This window comes from Saimiri boliviensis, chromosome 5 (genome assembly GCF_048565385.1).
Source record: "Saimiri boliviensis isolate mSaiBol1 chromosome 5, mSaiBol1.pri, whole genome shotgun sequence".
NCBI lineage: Eukaryota > Metazoa > Chordata > Mammalia > Primates > Cebidae > Saimiri > Saimiri boliviensis.
In genome coordinates this window covers 38,986,230-39,005,907 of record NC_133453.1, presented here as the reverse complement: position 1 = coordinate 39,005,907, position 19,678 = coordinate 38,986,230, and the positions used below count along the sequence as shown (strand labels likewise).

The window sequence follows — 19,678 nt, the reverse complement described above, 5'->3', positions numbered from 1 at the left end:
CACTATTGAGAGCAGAGTCATCCCTCGGGTCTCAAAGGGCATCTTGTCTGTGCTCTCTTTGTGCTCCGAAGACTTGGAGGGAGGGGTTAACATAATCCTTTGTGCCTCACTTTTGGTCCTTGTTTATATGTGTATGTGTGTGTCCCTCCCAGTTTTGTTCCTATTTTTATCATCTTCAACACAAAGCATAATGCCTTGCACAAGTGTTCACTAGGTAAATATGCATTAAACTGAATTAAATAGAAGGCACTTGCAACTATTAGTAGATTCAGTAAAGTGAGTCATCCATGAGTCAGTATGAATTATTAGTAAGTCTGGCTCATGTTTTGACATTTCTTCAGGTGACAAATATTACAGCAGACAGAAATATATCACAAAAGATCCCAGGAAATAACATATTGGTGCTTCTCTCTTTTCATTCCTACAGAGGAGTCTTTGTTTACAGTTTCAGGAGTGACGCTTAAGCCAGAAATGTGTGACCTTTTGGCCTCCTGCCAGAAAGGTCACCACTCAGCCCAGTTTAGCAAATGCTGGTGAAAAGAAAGGGTGAGATCACCAAGGTTCTTCCAGGTAAGTGGTCGCAACAGTGAGGTTCCTTATGGACAAAATTGAAAAGCAATTGCTGCCAGGTGGAGAGGATGTGGCTCAGGGATTCAGAGCACCTCTGTGCTGTTTCTAGTTCTTCCTCACCAGCTCTAGGACAGGTGGCTTCACCTCTTCAGGCCTCCATTGCCTGGCTGGGCAAAGAGAATAATAACATGCATTGCCTGTCTCTTCCACTCCCAGAGCAGGGATAGAGTTCCTAAGACAGAACTTCCATGCTTCCACATCAGTGAGACCTTCAGCTGACACAGGAGGAACCAAGGGGTTTCCTGGGATGCAGGATGCTCAGTGCTAGAATTGGCACAGTCCTGGATAAAAACCAGGACAGTTGGTCACTTTTATGGCACAAATGACCTTCCAGGGTAATCTTGAGGAAGAAGGGGTGCTATGAAGGATCTTCCCAAAGCCACCAGACCCTTAAATGGCTACTACTAGCAGGCACAAGAAGCCAGGTGGGACAACTCCAAAAGTCACCATAGTATAGACAACCCTATAGATATCTCAAGAGCACTTCCCATCTGGGGCTTCCATGGCGGTAGATGCAACAGCAATCAAGATAGAGGAATCAAGATAGAGCCCACATGCAGAACCCGCCAGCCTGCCTGCCTGCCCTTTAGGTGACCCTGGCTATATCCCAAACCACAAGCATTATCCTCTGATTTGGCCACCCATTTGACAACCACAGCTTGGCGGTGCTTCCCAGGAGCCTAGATGGTAACCACTGGCATTCCCTACAAACTCCCCAACAATATCACTCACATGGCCGGATTCACTCTTCATTCTTTCTCTTGATCTCTATCTTTGGCTGTCACTATTTAAAGGCATATACAGATTAAAGATGTCTACTTCTTGGCTCTTTTAAGATCATTGTCTTGTCTTCAAAGAGCAGGGAAGTTCAAAATTATAGCTGATCCTCAGAGAATTTTATGAAATAGCTGTTTGTATTTGTGACAATATAACTTTAAAATTAAAATCGGCAATATGATACGGTATTTCCCAAGCAAAATATTTTCTAGAGCAGAGCTTTTGCTGTATAATTACACCATTTCAAACCTACTAGTTATAAGGACAGAATGACCTTTAGCTGCATTCTGTGACATGGAAGGCTTATCCTTCATAAAATTATCCAAGACACTAATGAAAATGGGCTCAGATGGTGGTGCTCCATTAATGTTATTACTATTTCTATTGTTATTTTCATAAGCAGCTGGAAGGTAGGGAAATAACCTTGCCTTTCTGATCTACAGTGATCTTCCACAAAGAATTGTTACCTGTAGTGTAGACATAAACTGGTTACAATAGAAAATCAATTAAATGCAGCATGTCAAGCTTGTGGCCTGCACCAGCAACTGAAGAAGGGAAAAGGCAGAGTTTGCCTCTGCTGGAGTAATCTCATGATGTCCCTAGGCCTTGGTATGAATGTAAGAAGATAAAACCGAGATGAGCCACAAGAGGGAAAAGCTAGAGCAATTAAACTGTTTAATAAATGGCTTGGGATCAGCAAAATCTAGAGTGCTAGAGTTAAAGAGACTAAAAGCAGTAATCACACGGACACTTGGGGCCTGCAAATCTTTTCCACCGAACTGAATTTATGTTAAAATATTCACTTTTCAGGAGAGTCAAAATGTAAATTGGGGTATTAGGACTTTGTAACTGGCAGCAATGCCTCAAAATTAAAGACTCTTGAAAAATCTTCAAAACGTTGGTTTCAGGCAGGGATAAAAATGTATACTGATGTCTACAACAGAGAAATCGAGGGTAACTAAAATTTACCGGATAGATACCACACACAGGCGCTTCAGTGAGGGCTTTACACATATTGTTTCAAAGCTTAGCATGTTTTGAGCAGTCGGTGGTGGTGAGTTACAGTGATAGTTTATAAAATCTATCTGGAGATAGATTTTGATTATTTGTAAATCTTTCTTAGTTCTTATAACCAGGGTTAAGATGCTGCCTCTCTTACACTTTATCATTACCTTTTCCATCAGTATATATAATGCCATCAATAACTTTGCAATGTTTAACTGATTTTCCTTCATCAATACTCTGTTGTGCATTATTTTGATTGTGTTTGTTTTTCATTACTTCCAGGGCTGTATTTCTGCTGTTTTGAGTTTCATATGCTTCAGCTTACTAAGAAGCTTCAAATCTAACTCCATACTGAAAAAGGGGTTTTATGCCCTCGACTATGACCTGGAATATTTTAAATATGATGTTCAAGGTGACAGTACATAATACTGGAAGAAAATGCAATGGAAGATTATTGCTATTGTCATTTGCGTAGAATTTAAGTGATTAAAAAATTAGATATAAACTAAGATAGCCTGAGAAGAGGTCTTCTGAATAATTTCATTCATTTTGTCATTTGATAGATTCCTGGGCCAGAAGGTTGATTTCCCAAAAAGACTGATAAGAGACTGACAATTCAAAGAATCTGGAGACAGAGTTGGTGCTTAACAGAGACCTGCCACTCCTGTATTTACTTAAAATTTCTCTCAACAAAAGGATTTCTGTGGCAAGGAGAAAACTAGTCTAAAGTTTAGAAAAGTCTCTAGGGAAGATGGTTTCTTGGATAACATTGTCAACAAAAGGACTTGCTGAGAACTATTTATTATTATTTCCTAGGGGGCGCTTCCTCCCTCACTAAACTGGATTATCAGAACCCATTACCACCCAATGCAGATTTTAGGAGTTTGGATTTGGCTGCTGGTTAGAATTAAATTTCAGGCTATCTCCTCCTTCTGAATCTTAATTGTCTGTGATGATGGCAACAGTGATGGGGAATCTAAGCACTGGTTTGATGGTGGAGATAATGAATAAATAGATGGGAGCAGAGTTCCAAAGATGTAATTTAAGCTCTGTTGCACCACCAGACACACACACAGACACACACACATAACTCAAGTAAAATGAGAGATCTGTCTTAGCTACACATGTGCCGTTTTATACAATGACTCCTTCTAAAAGAAGCCAGGGAAACTCAAATTACTTCTGCCTAGGGATCTTCTCAGGAAATGCAGTAGCCTAGAAACCAGAGATCTCTGTATATCCTTTGGAAGAACAAGGAGGAACTAATTAAGAGAGAATTAAAAAATAGTGACTATCCCCCAACATCTGAGATGGAGAAAGGAAAGACACATGGATAGCCCAAATAAACTACCTGAGTATTTGATTTTAGTAAGGAATTTGTCAAAGGTTGTCCAACTATGCCTGAAAGATGAAACAGTGTGGGCTGGGTGATGGAGCAGATATACGTGCTCAAATAATGGTGGTTATTTAACCTGGAGAAAGGCCAGTCATGGTATGGTACAAGGTTCAGTCTGGAGTCCTATTCTAGTCAAATATTCTTGTTAATCACTTGAATAAATCAGAATAGATGGCCGACTTATTCATACAATTCCTTGGAATAAGTAGTAGTAGTAATCTATGGCATCCATTTTACAAAAGAGGAGACTGAGGCTCGGTGAAGTTAAATAACTCCTTCATAGTAGCGTGCCAGAGTTAAGATGCAAACCTCAGGTCTGGCTCTGCAATGTTCCTGATACCTATTAGATTTAAAGAATATATAACTATTGCAGAGGCAGCTGCTATTCAGTATTGCATCATGATTCAAAAGAGACCTTGCTAGAAGCCATGTGACTTAGTGGAAATTGGCACTTTTAAGTACAATATGAATTAATAGTACAATTTGGCTATCCCCCAGAGATAATGCTAGTACCAATCAAAAGTTCAGGATGCTACCATTGATGCATCAGCAAGCATTCTTGAGCAGTTTCAACTGTCCACCGATAAACTGAGTTCCCACAATAGTAGTGGAATTCCTCTGCCTCCCTGAAGATAGAGCTGTAGGAGGGATTCCCATATTGGAGGTTAGAACAGCTGACTTCTAGTGTCCCATCTAATTCCAAGTTTCTCTGATAATGACTTTGGAACAACTGTAGACAGGCTATATTTGGAATTATGGTAAGATACTATTGCTGCAGGAATGGATAGACAAATTTTGTTTTTAAAAAATTGATTTTTTGGCCGGGCACGGTGGCTCACGCCTGTAATCCCAGCACTTTGGGAGGCTGAGACGGGTGGATCACGAGGTCAAGAGATCGAGACCATCCTGGTCAACATGGTGAAACCCCGTCTCTACTAAAAATACAAAACATTAGCTGGGCATGGTGGTGCGTGCCTATAACCCCAGCTACTCGGGAGGCTGAGGCAGGAGAATTGCCTGAACCCAGGAGGCGGAGGTTGCGGTGAGCCGAGATCGCGCCATTGCACTCCAGCCTGGGTAACAAGAGCGAAACTCCGTCTCAAAAAAAAAAAAAAAATTGATTTTTTTCCAGTGGAAGTTGACAGAATTATCCTCTTTATAATGGAAGATACATTATGCTTGTGCTTCCTTCTTTTTTCTTCTTTAACAGATTTACCTATTCAAAAGCTTAATAAAAACATGTAAGACTCGGCCGGGCGCGGTGGCTCAAGCTTGTAATCCCAGCACTTTGGGAGGCCGAGGCGGGTGGATCACGAGGTCAAGAGATCAAGACCATCCTGGTCAACATGGTGAAACCCCGTCTCTACTAAAAATACAAAAAATTAGCTGGGCATGGTGGCATGTGCCTGTAATCCCAGCTACTCAGGAGGCTGAGGCAGGTGAATTGCCTGAACCCAGGAGGCAGAGGTTGCGGTGAGCCGAGATCATGCCATTGCACTCCAGCCTGGGTAACAAGAGCGAAACTCCGTCTCAAAAAAAAAAAAAAAAAAAAAAGTAAGACTCTATAAAATGTCATTTAAACTTTTTATTTCTCAATTTTGTAAAATAAACATTCCTGGAATTTGTGCATATTTTTTCATCCCTTGTTTTTGTTGTTTATTTTGTATAGACAAGCACCACACTTTTAAAAACATAATTTATTTTTGTTCAGTTTGAGGCACTAGTTATTTTAATGATGCTTGCTTACTTATCCACCAGTGCTATTCACCTAATATTTCTGTCTTCCAGGCATCCATAATGGGGTGGCACTCCTTGGCTCTCTGATGGATGGATACAGCCATGTGGTTAGTTCTGGCCAATGAATTGTGAGTGGAAGCAACATGTGTCACTTCTGGGCTGAGCATTCATTTATTGCCAGTGCAAGACCCTCCAAATATCTTTTTTGCTTGTTTGGTTGGTTTTTGGTTTTTGGGTTTTGAGATGGGGTCTCCCTGTGTGGCCTAGTCTGGAGTGCAGTGACTATTCACAAGTTGTGATCATCACACACTGCAGCCTCAAACTCCAGGGCTTAAGCAATCTTCCTACCTCAGCCTCCCAAGTCGCCGGGACTACAGGTGTGCACCACATATCCAATTCAAATTTCTTTTTACTCCTTGGTTCCAGTGACCAGCAGTGTTTAAGATGATCCCAGAATGAGGAGATGTAGAACAGAGTCTCGGGTGACATATGATGAAGGTGTAGTGGAAGACAGAAATAAAACTTTATCGTTTTAAGCCACTAATATTTTGAGTTTATTTCTTACTAGAGGATAACCTAGTCTATCCTGACTGCTACCAGGACACATAAAACACACACTATCCAACATGGTAGCTAATAGCTACATGGTGACTATATTCATGTTTGAATTAATTATTAAATTTAAAAATCCATTTCTCAGTCACATTGACCATATTTCAAATGTTCAGTAGCTCAGAGGCTGGTGGCTGCCATATTGCATGGTGCAGATACAGAACATTGCTATTATTGCAGAAAGTTCTGTTGAACGATGCTGACATAGTGTCAGGATTTATATGAGAGTTGATAGTGATGTCTTCTAACATTTCTTGATATTTTAAGTGTGCATTTAATACCACCTTGAAGTTAGTCTCAAAAGGTTTTGCCTTTTAAAATGAAATCTCTGGGAGCCTCCAGTGGATGCTGGAAGAAAATAAATCACTCTGAAAAGTTACATTTCTTAAAACCAAACAACTCAAAAGGTCTTTTCCTGAAGGCTATATTGACAGAGAATATAAATATCTTTTGGTTGGTTTTGACATCTTTCAACAATTTAATAAATTCTGAGGGTAGTTTTATTTTAGTCCATCCTCCCTGATTTTCTGCACATTTTCTACTTCTAACTCTTCTCTATTTCTAAGTGGGTTGGTGTGCACCTGATATAAGATCTCATGTCTCAATAATGAATTCATCCAAGCTTATTATCATCCTTGAACACAATTGTTTCTATTGTAAGAACTATTAACAGCATTGAATATTACAAGAAAATCTTGTAAGCAGACCAAAATGGAACCATGTTATAAAAATAATTCTTCTCATTAATGTATTCAACAAACATCCAGGCAATGGAAATACAAAGATTAACAGTTTGCCCAAGGATCATACAATCTAATGGAGAGTTAGCTGTAAATAAATATAAGATCCAATGACAACATATTAACCTGCCCTATCATAGAGGAGATGATGTAGACTTTGTCTTGAAGAGGGAGTGTGCCAGACAGGCAATTGAAGGCATAAGAAGATCCCCAATGTGAGGGTGTTATAGAAAGGACAGGAGCTGGGAGAAGTGGCATGCACCTGTATTCCCAGCTACTCAGGAGACTGAGGCAGGAGCATCCTTTAAGCCTAGAAGTGTGAGGCTGCCTGGGCAATAGAGCAAGGCCCCTTCTTAAAACAAAAAAAAATAATAAAACTAATAAAAAAAAGAAAGGACAGGGTGTTTTGGCTTGTAAGGAATTGAAAACCCCAATTCAATGGCTTAACCCACAAGGGTGTTTTTTTTTTTTCTTGAGACGGAGTTTCGCTCTGGTTACCCAGGCTAGAGTGCAATGGCGCGATCTCGGCTCACCGCAACCTCCACCTCCTGGGTTCAGGCAATTCTCCTGCCTCAGCCTCCTGAGTAGCTGGGATTACAGGCATGCACCACCATGCCCAGCTAATTTTTTGTATTTTTTTTAGTAGAGACGGGGTTTCACCATGTTGACCAGGATGGTCTCGATTGCTTGACCTCGTGATCCACCCGCCTCGGCCTCCCAAAGTGCTGGGATTACAGGCTTGAGCCACCGCGCCCAGCCGGCCCACAAGGGTTTTATTTTATGTAAGAAGCCTAGAAGGAGGTGGCTCCAAGATTGATTAATTTGATGTGTTGATGGCAACACAGGAACGTAGGGGCTTTGTCTTCTTCATTGCATCTTTAGTATCCTTCATTGCCTTGGTCCTCAGGCTGGTTCCTATCATGGTCACAAGATCCCACCACAATTCCCAGCATCACAGGCAGACATGTCTACATCCAGCTGAAGAAGAGACCATCTCTTCCTGTACGCTTCATTTTAAAAGAAAGTATGCTTTATATGTTACTGATCAAACTGTCACATACCTGCTTCTGAAATGCTAGCAAGGGGAATTTGATGGCTGCTTTAGAATGTTCAGAATTTCCTCCTGATCTGAAGCTAGGACCACCTCTCCTGAGGGGCAAATTCCTAAATAGTCATGACAACCTGTCAGTCTGCCCTATCACAGAGATGACTGAAGAAGAAGTGGGGACAGACTGTTGAACAGACAACCAATAGAATCTGCCACAGCAATGAATTGACTTTGGGGCCTTGTGGTGTAGGGGAGTGGGAGGTGACGAATGGGCATAAGGTCCAGTATGGGGGCCTGGATGGCTTGTTACATCATTCACAGTTGCGTACTTCCTTTGAGAGAGACGGTTATGAGCTCACTTCTAGACATCTTGAGTTTGAGGTATTGGTGTGCTTACAAGGCGAGTAGAGCTGCCAGCATGGGAACAGGATGTGGAGACGTTTGTAAGCGGGTGTCATCTACACACTGATGGTCCTTGAAGTCCCCAGGATGTGACTGCCCAAGATAACATATATGAAGAGAGGAAACACAGGAATTGTACCTTGGAAAAGCCCAAATCTAGAGAGTAGGAGAGAGAAGAATCAACAAAGAAGACAAGGCATTAGTGGTTAGAAACTGGTGGAAGAGGAGGTGTGGTGGGGAGAGGGAAGGACCTAGAGTCATTCTGTGTGACAGAAGTTAACAAGAGCATTCCAAGATTGAGTAGCCTGCAGAGAAAACTGTCAGGAAGGTGCAAATAAAGTAAGGCCATGGATTTGGGAGGCTACCAGTTCTTGATAACCAAGGGAGCAGCTTCCATGGCATGGCAGTCACAGAAAAGCACGATGGATTAAAAAGACAGTGACAGGTAAGAAAGCAGAAGCAGGGAATATCTTTCAGAAATTCTTGCATACAAGGATGGGAAAGATGGAGGACTCGCTAGCACGTGGAAGGACTGACAGGTTTCCTGTTTTGTTTAGCATAAGAGAGACTATACATTTTTACAAGCTGAAGAAAAAAGAAAGAAAGGAGTTGAAGAATCAGTGGATAATCCAAAAACACCAGGCATGATTCCTTCTCAAGTTTTTGCCTGGCTCGTCCCTCTGCCTAGAACCCTTCTTCCAAATGTCCACCAGACAACTCTCTTGCCTACTTCAAGCCTTCATCCAAATGTCACCAGTTGGTGAAGCCTACCCCGGCCACCCTATATAATGTGCCTCCAATTAGGAAGACTCCTGCACACCAATCCCCCTTAACCTGCCGTATTTTTCTAAAGCATCACTTGTTGTCATGCTCCAAAACTTAGATTTACCTATTTATGATCATTATTTTTTCCCTCTCTCCCTCAGCTGGAATGTAAGCTCCTTAATGATATGAATCTGTCTTATTTTATTTTATTTTATTTTATTTTATTTAGAGACAGGGTCTTGCTCCTGTCACCCAAGCTGCAGTGCAGTGGCGTGATCTTGGCTCACTGCAACCTCTGCCTCCCAGGTTCAAGTGATTCTTCTGCCTCAGCCTCCTGAGTAGCTGGGACTATAGGTACACACCACCATGCCCGGCTAATCTTTGGATTTTTAGAAGAGATGGGGTTTCGCCATGTTGCCAGACTGATCTCGAATTCCTGACTTTGTGATCCACCCGCCTCAGCCTTCCAAAGTGCTGGGATTACAGGCGTGAGCCACTGCATCCGGCCTAGGAATCTGTTTTATTCACTAACATACGTCAAGCACTTTGAACACTCTCTTGCATATAGCAGTCTCAGTAAATGTCTTTTTCGAATGAATGAATGAACTGTACTATGTTTTCAACTGCAACCCAGCATGATTTGTTCTCCCTTGCCCTGTTCTGTTTTGGCTTTTTTTATATATTACATACCAATGTTTTACATTTATTATGTTTTCTATCTCCCACAGTAGAAATCAAGCCCCAGAGGAACAGTGATTTTGATATGTTGTTCCTGATGTATCCCAAGCACCTAGAAGTGTGCATGACACATGGTCAGTGCTTAGGAAACACTTGTGGAATAAATGAATGAATCAGTGAAGATTCAGAGATTGAAGGAAATGAGATTAAGAATCTATGTTTGCCTGGGAGAGGGTAAGAGATGCGTGTTCTCTGAGACTGGAGAAGAGGAAAAGTACACAAATAAAATATAATCAAGCCATGGAGCAGGTGTACAGAATCAGGAGCCAGGTGTACACAATCAGGCATTTGTTCAGATCTGCCTCTGCCACTTAATAACTGTGTGATTTGGGGGCAAGTTACTTCCTTTCTCTGTGCTTTCACTTCCCCCTTTGTAAGACAGGAATGATAATAGTATCTGACTCATAGAGTTGCCTGTGAGGATTTAAGAAATTAATACGTTTAAAATATTTTAAAGAAGCTAGACGGCCGGGTGCGGTGGCTCAAACCTGTAATCCCAGCACTTTGGGAGGCCGAGGCGGGTGGATCACGAGGTCGAGAGATCGAGACCAAGCTGGTCAACATGGTGAAACCCCGTCTCTACTAAAAATACAAAAAATTAGCTGGGCATGGTGGTGCGTGCCTATAATCCCAGCTACTCAGGAGGCTGAGGCAGGTGAATTGCCTGAACCCGGGAGGCGGAGGTTGCGGTAAGCCGAGATCGCGCCATTGCACTCCAGCCTGGGTAACAAGAGCGAAACTCCGTCTCAAAAAAAAAAAAAAAAAAAAAAAAAAGAAGCTAGGCACTATGGCTCACACCTGTAATCCCAGCACTTTGGGAAGCCAAAATGGGAGGATCACTTGAGGCCAGGAGTTTGAGACTAGCCTGGACAACATAGTGAGACTTCATCTCTACAAGAAATGAAAAAGTTAGCTGGACATGGTGGCACACACCTGTAATCCCAGCTGCTTGGCAGGCTGAGGTGGAAAGATCACTTGAGCCCAGGAGTTCAGAGGCTGCTGTGAGCCGTGATTGTGCCATTGGACTCTAACCTGGGTAATAGACCAAGACCCTGTCTCAAAATAAATAAATAAATAGGGCCAGGCACAGTGGCTCATGCCAGTAACCCCTGCACTTTAGGAGGCCGAGGTGGGCAGATCACCTGAGGTTGGGAGTTTAAGACTAGCCTTGCCAACATGGTGAAACCCCATCTCTAAATACAAAAATTAGCCAGATGTGGTGGTGGGTGCCTGTAATCCCAGCTGCTCTGGAGGCTGAGGCACGAGAATCGCTTGAACCCAGGAAGTGAAGGTTGCAGTGAGCTGAGATCGCACCACTGCACTCCAGCCTGAGTGACAGAGCAACTGTCTCAAAAAAAAAAAAAAAATTAAGTGAATAAATATTTTAAACAGTGCCTGGCACACAGTAAGCACTATAAACATTAGCTGCTGTTGCTGCTGCTCTGGTGATGGTGGTCATAGTAAAGTGAATAAAAAAAAAAAAGGAACAGCGAAATTAAATATGCTAATACCTATGGGGTTCGACCTGGAAGGGAAGGCCGGAGGACAATATGGAACCAACATAGATTTAACAGTGAGTTTGGGCTTGGGGATGAAGTTGGGAGGGAGAGTCAACAACACCTGATTCTGGTTCTGTTTGTGACTGTGGTTCCATTCGGTGAGCCTGGCTAGTTAGAGCTGCTGTAGGCACCCTGGGTTTCACTAACCTCCTACTCTGATGAACAGATTAAAAAATGAGGATCAGAGTTTTAAAATACAGATATTTTTCTCTACAGACTAATTCCAATTCCTTAAAACTTATGTGAATAAAATAATGGCACTGATTTTTTCCGCTCTGAGATCTTTTTGGTTTTTGTTTTAGTTTTGTAGGTATTTTGTAAGTTTTTATGTTTCAACGTTTAGAGCAAGATCTAGGGGATTTGAGGCAGGAAACACAAAAGGCCAGGCTAATCACACGAACAGAGCCCACTACAATGGCTGCAATGGGCCACACATCTCTGGAAAAGACAATTCCCCAAAAGAGTGCCTGGGGAAGGCAGATAAAAGACTGAAGTTGGGTCATGTGACAGGTGTCACTTGAGTAACGATACTGGGGCCAGAGATAAAAGCCCACTCCTTCAGGTCACATGACCCAGCTTCATTACACTCTCAGCAGGGGGTTAGAGAGTCTGGATGCCATTTTTACTTATTTATTTATTTGTGTTTTTTCCCCTTATTCTGTGATAATGAGAAAATGTTTAAACTCCCATCTCTGTGTTTAAACATTTCTTCCTGCTGACAGCAGCGGGATACCCCTTGATCAACTGTCAGATTGGAAAGTGCAATTTTTCTGGAAAGTAAACAGCATGTTAGCTGGTTGGAAATAATTTTCTGTTTATTGGTAGCTGTTACTCTAGGAGTGATGGAGCCCTGTGACAGCCCTTGTCAAGTGAAGAATAAGAAACAAGTTTGGAAATATCTTTAAGACATGGCTCTGACAATAGGGCCTTACTAGTTTTTGATAGAAATGAACTCTAAAAAAGTTAAATTAAAAGGGGCAAAAAAAACTTTTCCAGTATTGCCAGCTCTCAGAGATCCTTCCAGCAAAACTGACAGAGAATCAAAGGCAAACTCATGGATTGCTGGAAATGGATGGGTCCTTGGCAGGCACAAAATCCAACCCCTGTGTTTTACCACTGGGGGAAACTTAGAGTCTTCTCATAAATAAGAGGAAAGCATAACAACTATCAATATAACAAATAAAAGTTTTATTTTCTTTTATGCATGAAGATGAATACTAAAAGCTAGTGGAAGCAATTTAAACATTCTGACCTAAGTATACTTAACAACGTTTCATGCACATGTAGATATATACAGTTGACCTTGAACAACACAGGGATTGGCGGTGCCAAGCCCCCGCCCACTACCCCCACTCCCGACTCCATGTGCGGTAGAAAATCTGCACGTGGCCGGGCGCGGTGGCTCACACCTGTAATCCCAGCACTTTGGGAGGCCAAGGTGGGCAAATCACAAGGTCAAGAGATCAAAACCATCCTGGTCAACATGGTGAAACCCTGTCTCTACTAAAAATACAAAAAATTGGCTGGGTGTGGTGGCAGGCACCTGTAGTTCCAGCTACTTGGGAGGCTGAGGCAGGAGAATCAATTGAACCCGGGGGGTGGAGGTTGTAGTGAGCCAAGATGCACTCCAGCCTGGCAACAGAGCAAGACTCTATTTCAAAAAAAAAGAAGGAAGGAAGGAAGGAAAAAAGAGAAAGAAAGAAAATCTGCTCATAACTTTTTCTTTTCTTTTTTTTTTCTGAGACAGGATCTAGCTCTGCACCCGGGCTGGAGTGCAGTGGTACAATTATAGCTCATTGCAGCCTTAACCTCCTGGGCTTAAGCCATCCTCCCACCTCAGCCTCCCAAACAGTTAGGACTACAGGCACATGCAACTACACCTGGCTAATTTTAAAATTTTTTGTAAATGTAGAATCTTGCTATGTTGTTCAGGCTGGTCTTGAACTCCTGGTCTCAAGTGAGCTTCCCACCTCAGCCTCCCAAAGTGCTGGGATTTCAGGCATCAGCCGGCATACCTGGACCACATATAACTTTTGACTCTTCAAAAAAACTAGCCTACTAATCAGCTACTGTTGACCAGAAGCCTTACCAATAAGATAAACAGCCAATTAACACATATTTTATGTATGCATTTTATGCTATATTCTTACAATAAAGTAGGCTAGAGAAAAAGATCTTAGAAAATCCTAAGGACAAGAAAATATATCTACTTTTCATTAAGTGGCAGTGGCTTATCATGAAGGTCTTCAACTTTGTGTCTTCATGTTGAAAGGGCTGACGAGGAAGAGGAAGGGCTGGTCTTGGAGTCTCAGGGTATAAAGGGCAGAAGAAAATCCACTTATAAGTGGCCCTATGCAGTTCAAACCCAAACACGTGTTATTCAAGTATATGTACAATTACTATACGTGTATATACAATCTCTTTTTTTCTAATGACTAAAAGAACACCATTAGTCTTTTGTCATCAGAGGAAAAAAAAGTCATCAGAAGAGAAAGTGGTTTTTTGGAGGGTTTTTTGTTTTTTTGAGACAGGGTCTCCTCTGTCACCCAGGCTGAAATGCAGAGGCACAATAATGACTCACTGCAGCCTCAACCTTCCTAGTAGCTGGGACTACAGGCACATGCCACCACACTCAGCTAATTTTTTTTTTTTTTTAAGTAGAGATGGGGTTACATCATGTTTGTTGCCCAGGCTGGTCTCGAACTCCTGGGCTCAAGCAATCCACCTGCCTCAGCCTCCCAAAGTAGTGGGATTACAGGCGTGAGCTACCACACCTGTCCAAAGGTTTCTCATATAAGTAATATATATATTCTCAAGCTATATATAGGTTCATACCTGTCTTCAATTAGGGTAAGTTTAAAGTCCTAATTTGTCCCAGAATTCACCTCACTTTGTCCTGATAGGTAGAAAAGTAATTCTAGCTGCTTGACGAGATGCTTTCACCTAGATGTTTCTAACAACTATGTCAAATTCTGCATGTCCAAACTTCTTCCCCCATCAAAAACAAAGCAAAAAAAGGTCTTCTCCACTCCCATTTTGGTCAATAGCATCACCGTCCACCCAATTGCCTGATTCCCCTTTCCCTGCCTCCTAAATACCTTTCAGCCCATTTTCTTCTATGGCCAGTGCCAGGCCATGTGGTTCTCAAAGTGAGGTCCCTGTACCAGCAACAGCAGCATCCTCTGGGAAGTAGTTAGAAATGCAAATTCTTAGAGCTCACCTCAGACCTACTGAATAGGGAACTGGGTGGGGTAGAGCCTAGGAAATCTGCATTCACTAAAGTGAGAACACTGTCCTGGCTGTATTAGGCAGGTCTTGCCCTGTAGTCTCCTAACCAGCCTTCCAGCCACCAATTTCTTCTCTGGAGTATTCCCCATACCAGTAGTTCTCAACCTTGGCTGCATATTGGAATCACCGTGAAAATACTGATGCCTGGGTCCCACTCCCGGGAATTCCTGTTTCATCACTCTGGTCTACACAGGACTTTTTTGAGCTCCCCATGTTATTCTAATGTGTAACCAGGGCTGATAATCACTGCTCCACACTAAGTCAGGGTTCTCTTTTTAAAAAAACAAATCAGATGATGTCACTATCCCCCCTTAAAAAATCTCCATCAGTTGCAGGATAAATTCTGAACCAGCACAGCCCCAACTGAGTGCTCCAGCTGGCTCCATCAGCCACCAGGCTCACTCACTTCCTTTACACTCAGCCATGCGGAATTTCTCATTATTCCCTGAATGCAGTATTCTGTTCTTACCCCTAGCCTTTTGCACTTTCAGTTCCCTCTGCTTAGAACACCCTTCTACATTCTCTTTGCCTGGTGAACTCTTATCCTTCAATGCTCAGCTGAAAATTCCTCCAGCCCAGGGTGAGTTGCTCTCTCCTCTGGGATCCCAGAGCACTCTGTTGCTATGTATATCATAGTATTGATCCCATTTCATTGTAATTACTAATTGACACTTCTTTCTCCTTTTTTTTTTTTTTTTTTTTTTTTTTTTGAGATGAAGTTTCCCTCCTGTTGCCCAGGCTGGAGTGCAGTGGCATGATCTTGGCTCACTGCAACCTCCACCTCCTGGGTTCAAGCAATTCTCCTGCCGCAGCCTTCCAAATAGCTGGAATTACAAGTGCCCACCACCATGCCCAAAAGTTTTGTATTTTTTTTTTTTTTTTTGAGATGGAGTTTCGCTCTTGTTACCCAGGCTGGAGTGCGATGGCGCGATCTCGGCTCACCGCAACCTCCGCCTCCTGGGTTCAGGCAATTCTCCTGCCTCAGCCTCCTGAGTAGCTGAGATTACAGGCACGCGCCACCATGTCCAGCTAGTTTTTTGTATTTTTAGTAGAGACGGGGTTTCACCATGTTGACCAGGATGGTCTCGATCTCTCAACCTCGTGATCCACCCGCCTCGGCCTCCCAAAGTGCTGGGATTACAGGCTTGAGCCACCGCGCCCGGCCAGTTTTGTATTTTTAGTATAAACAGGGTTTCATCATGTTGGCCAGGCTTGTCTCAAACTCCTGACCTCAGGTGATCCACCCTCCTTTGCCTCCCAAAGTGCTGGGATAACAGGCGTGAGCCACCATGCCCGGCCTCTTTCTCCTTTTTAAAAACTGACAGCGTTAGGAGATTAGAAAATGCTTAGCTTTTTAATTTTATTTCCAGTGTCTAGTGTAAGTTGCACATTGAGATGTTCAATCAGTGTTGGTTAAGTGAGAGATTTGAAAACAACACCACCTGCTGCCTTCCACTGAAATCAAATCATGGTGCCATTTTGCTTTTCTTTCCAGAATTGGTAAAGATCATATATCTCATATCATACACATATGACTTAGTAATCACATACCACATACATGGGACTAGGAGCCAACCAGATCAAGTCTGTCACTTGCTGGGCTTTGTTTTCTAATCTTTCAAATAAGGTCGATATTGCGGATTTTGTAGAGTGTGAAGATTCATTGTATAACACACAGCAGCATGCCTGACACAGACTAGGCCCTAAATAAATTTAAATGTTTATTATAATAATAAGTAAATAAAACTCACTGAAAAGAAAGTTAAACTGAGCAGCACTTCTGTTTATACATCTGTCTCTCTCTTCAGTGTGAGCTGCTGAAAGGCAGAAACTGTCTTATTTATCCGTGTGTTCCCTGGGGCGGGGAACACTGTAGGCATTCTTTAATTAATTCAGTTGCTCATTCACCAAGCATTTATTAAGCTAATGAATGAAATGAATAATATTTGGGTTAGAATGATGGCTTGCTGTTTGGGGCACAGAGAGACTCACACATTTGTCTATCTTACAAAACAGAATCACAAGCTCGGCTGCGGGAAGGTGTCTCAGAAATCATCTTTAAAGGTTCTCATTTACAGGCGAGAAAAGGGAGATAACTAACCAGGAAAACCATTTTCATTTTAATATTGAGGATAACATTTCTGGGTTGCAAATGGATGCTGAAGCAAGTTCACATTTGTAAATGTTCTTGGGTGGGTGATACTTAACTAGGACAGCACTTGGCTTTTCATGGGGTGAGAAACTGGGCAGTTGAGAAGAATTTTAGCAGAAATCATCAGAGGCATCTTTGAGTATTGTCAATTCCATATTATATAGTTTCTCTCATGGAAAATAAAGCACCTTCTACCCAGTATGCATTTAAATTTATGTTGCTCTGTCCTTTCGAAAGGCAGGTAGAAGGTACAATTTAGGTCATTTAACAGGTGTTATTCCAAGCAACAACAAAGAACAGATAAAAAAGCATGTAGCAGATTAGTCATGTAAATAAACCTCTTTTTCAAAATGAATCACCACATGTCCCCAAGATTGGAATTACCCCCAGGAGTTCTGAAAGCCACTTTCAAGACAGCCTGGTGTGAAGTCTCCCAGATACAGAAGGGAAATGAATGAATGCATGCATGTATGCATGCTCCAGACCAGCCAGACACTAAACTCCAAGCAATGTTAGGTTTCCCTGTGACCTTTCAGACTTCATGCGACTCTATGAGAAAGCACTGTTGCGGACCGGGGGTCGGCCAGCAGCCCCAGCCCCCAGCCCCAGATAACAAGCTGCTCTCCAAGAACACGTGCTAAGAAAAGTGCTTGATCAGAGTGTCAGCTTGTGGACTGAGTAGGAACACTAAGTGGTTTTGTCTGTCACCTCCTCCACTCCAGCAGGAATTTGGCCATAATCTGATGGAAACACTTTGCCCACTTCCAGGAAAATTTTCCACTATCAGTAAGGCTGTTTTTTCATACTTTGCCTATCACCAAAGGCTTTCAGAACAGTGGTACCACTATCGCCCAGGGGAGCTTATGTGCCTCAAGGGTAGGGGGTCAGGGACCAAAGCCACTCTGAGCATGGAATGTTCAGTTGATTGAGGCTTCATGCATGTTGAATTTCAGTCCCTGTTTCCTGAGAACCAGACTGCTAGATGCTGCCCTGGAATCATCTTTTTGTTAGTCTCCTGGGCTACATGACAGGTGAGTAAGCTAGGCTTCAAACTCAAATCCAGACCCTGAGGTTTCAATGTCCATACTTGAGCCTCTACTTAATGATATCTTCATGTCATTGTGAAGAGGACTGACAGGGCTTCAGAAGCTGCTGTGTGGGAAAGGGTTAGAGGTGCCAGAGTGCCTGAGTTCAAATCCTGACTCCACAGCTTGGCAGCTGAATGCCTTTGGGCAGATTACTTAACCTCGTTAAGCCTCAACTTCCTCATCTGTAAGAACGGGTCCAACAGTACCTACCTGTAGAGGGGGTATCATGAGGCTTGAAAAGATTTGACTCACGACAACTGTATAATAAATGATAGTTACTAGTATTGTCATACACATCACACATACAATCAACATTATAGATTTACTCCCCTCTAGGTGTGAATAGGCATGTGTTTGTGAGTAGTAAAGAAACACAGTGTGATAGTGAAGAAACACAATAGCCACAATTTATCAGGGCTTATTACATATCAAGTAGTAGTCTAGGGGCTTCGCGTACATAACCTCATGCTTTTTATATATATGACCTGATTTATTCCTCATAGCCACCTGTGAAGTAGTTAATATTATTATTATTGGGTTTTGTTTTTTTTTTTTTTGAGACAGAGTTTCAGTCTTTCACTCAGGCTGGAGTGCAGTGGCACAATCTTGGGTCACTGCAACCTCTGCCTCTCAGGTTCAAGCGATTTTCATGCCTCAGCTTCCCTAGTAGCTGGGACTACAGGCATGCACCACCACGCCTGGCTAATTTTTTGGTGTTTTTTAGTAGAGATGGGGTTTCACCATGTTGGCCAGGCTGGTCTTGAACTCCTGACCTCAGGTCATCTGCCCACCTTGGCCTCCCCAAAGTGCTGAGATTACAGCCATGAGCCACCATGCCCAGCCAATAGTTAATATTATAATCTTTCCTTTTAGATAAAGAAAATGAAGCTCACACAAGTGAAGTGACTTGCTTGGAGTCACACAGTTAATATTATATATGGTGATGCCAAGCTTAGATTCCAGGACTGACTCAAGAGTCTGTGCTTCTAATCACTATTCTGCCGTGCCTCTCTGAGGTAATAGACTTAAAAAAATAGATTCCAAAAATTGCCACTTTCAAATGTGTTGTCTTTTAAAGAAATCTCTTTGAAAAACACCAGCTTACTCCATCAATACCGCCATTGTTCCGGCTCTTTGGCCTTCAGAACCATACACAATCCTCATGAGAAAACCAGTCTCAATTTTATCATCTTCATCTTTTAATCTAAAATGGTATTACTTAACTTGATCATGCACCTTATTCCCCAGACTTTGATCTAAATGAATTTTAGCTGTTAAAAATCAAATCCGCCTTTAAAGGATAAATATTTGTCCTCATCAAGATATTCCACTCACTTCAGTGTCGAAAACGAAACGATCCAGAGTGTTTTTAACAGCATCTTTGGAATAAGTAATTCATCTTCCAGGGAGATTGCTTTGAAGGAGAGACTCATGTGGGATACATAAGCTCTGGTATGTTTATCTAAAACATACCTTAAATTTCCTTACACATATTCACAAGTAACTTGCCTGGAAGCCCCAGACACTCAACTCTACTAAGGCAGGAGAAATAGATGAGGTCATCAAGTCCTTTGAATTGTGTGTTCCTAGACTTTTAAACTTTTATTCAGTGAATTGTAAACATGAGCAAAAGGTTTCTTTGAGGAAAAGAACCCTGCCTAAACAGAGACACACACACAAATGCACCTCAACCCACCTCTCTGTTCTGCAATGTGGAGCCTTAAGCCATTGCTGCCTTAGA

At 42.2% G+C, this 19,678-nt stretch overlaps 1 protein-coding gene across 8 annotated transcripts in view; it reads left to right on the top strand.

Annotated features, from left to right (window-relative positions):
• The window catches only part of CDK15 (cyclin dependent kinase 15), a 94,534-nt gene extending 84,045 nt beyond the window's left edge, over window positions 1-10,489 (top strand). For 3 of the 8 annotated variants that reach the window (XR_012517654.1, XR_012517656.1, XR_012517655.1), the window contains one exon: window positions 428-516. Coding sequence is in view for 3 of the 8 variants with exons in the window: in XM_039469903.2 (XP_039325837.1) it covers window positions 428-537 (110 nt within the window). In the remaining 5 variants the exon portion in view is untranslated. Of the gene's footprint in view, window positions 1-427 lie in introns of all 8 variants that reach the window. The other 5 variants (XM_039469903.2, XM_074399259.1, XR_012517653.1 and 2 more) reach the window with 4 other exon arrangements.
• Window positions 10,490-19,678: the final 9,189 nt, after the last annotated feature.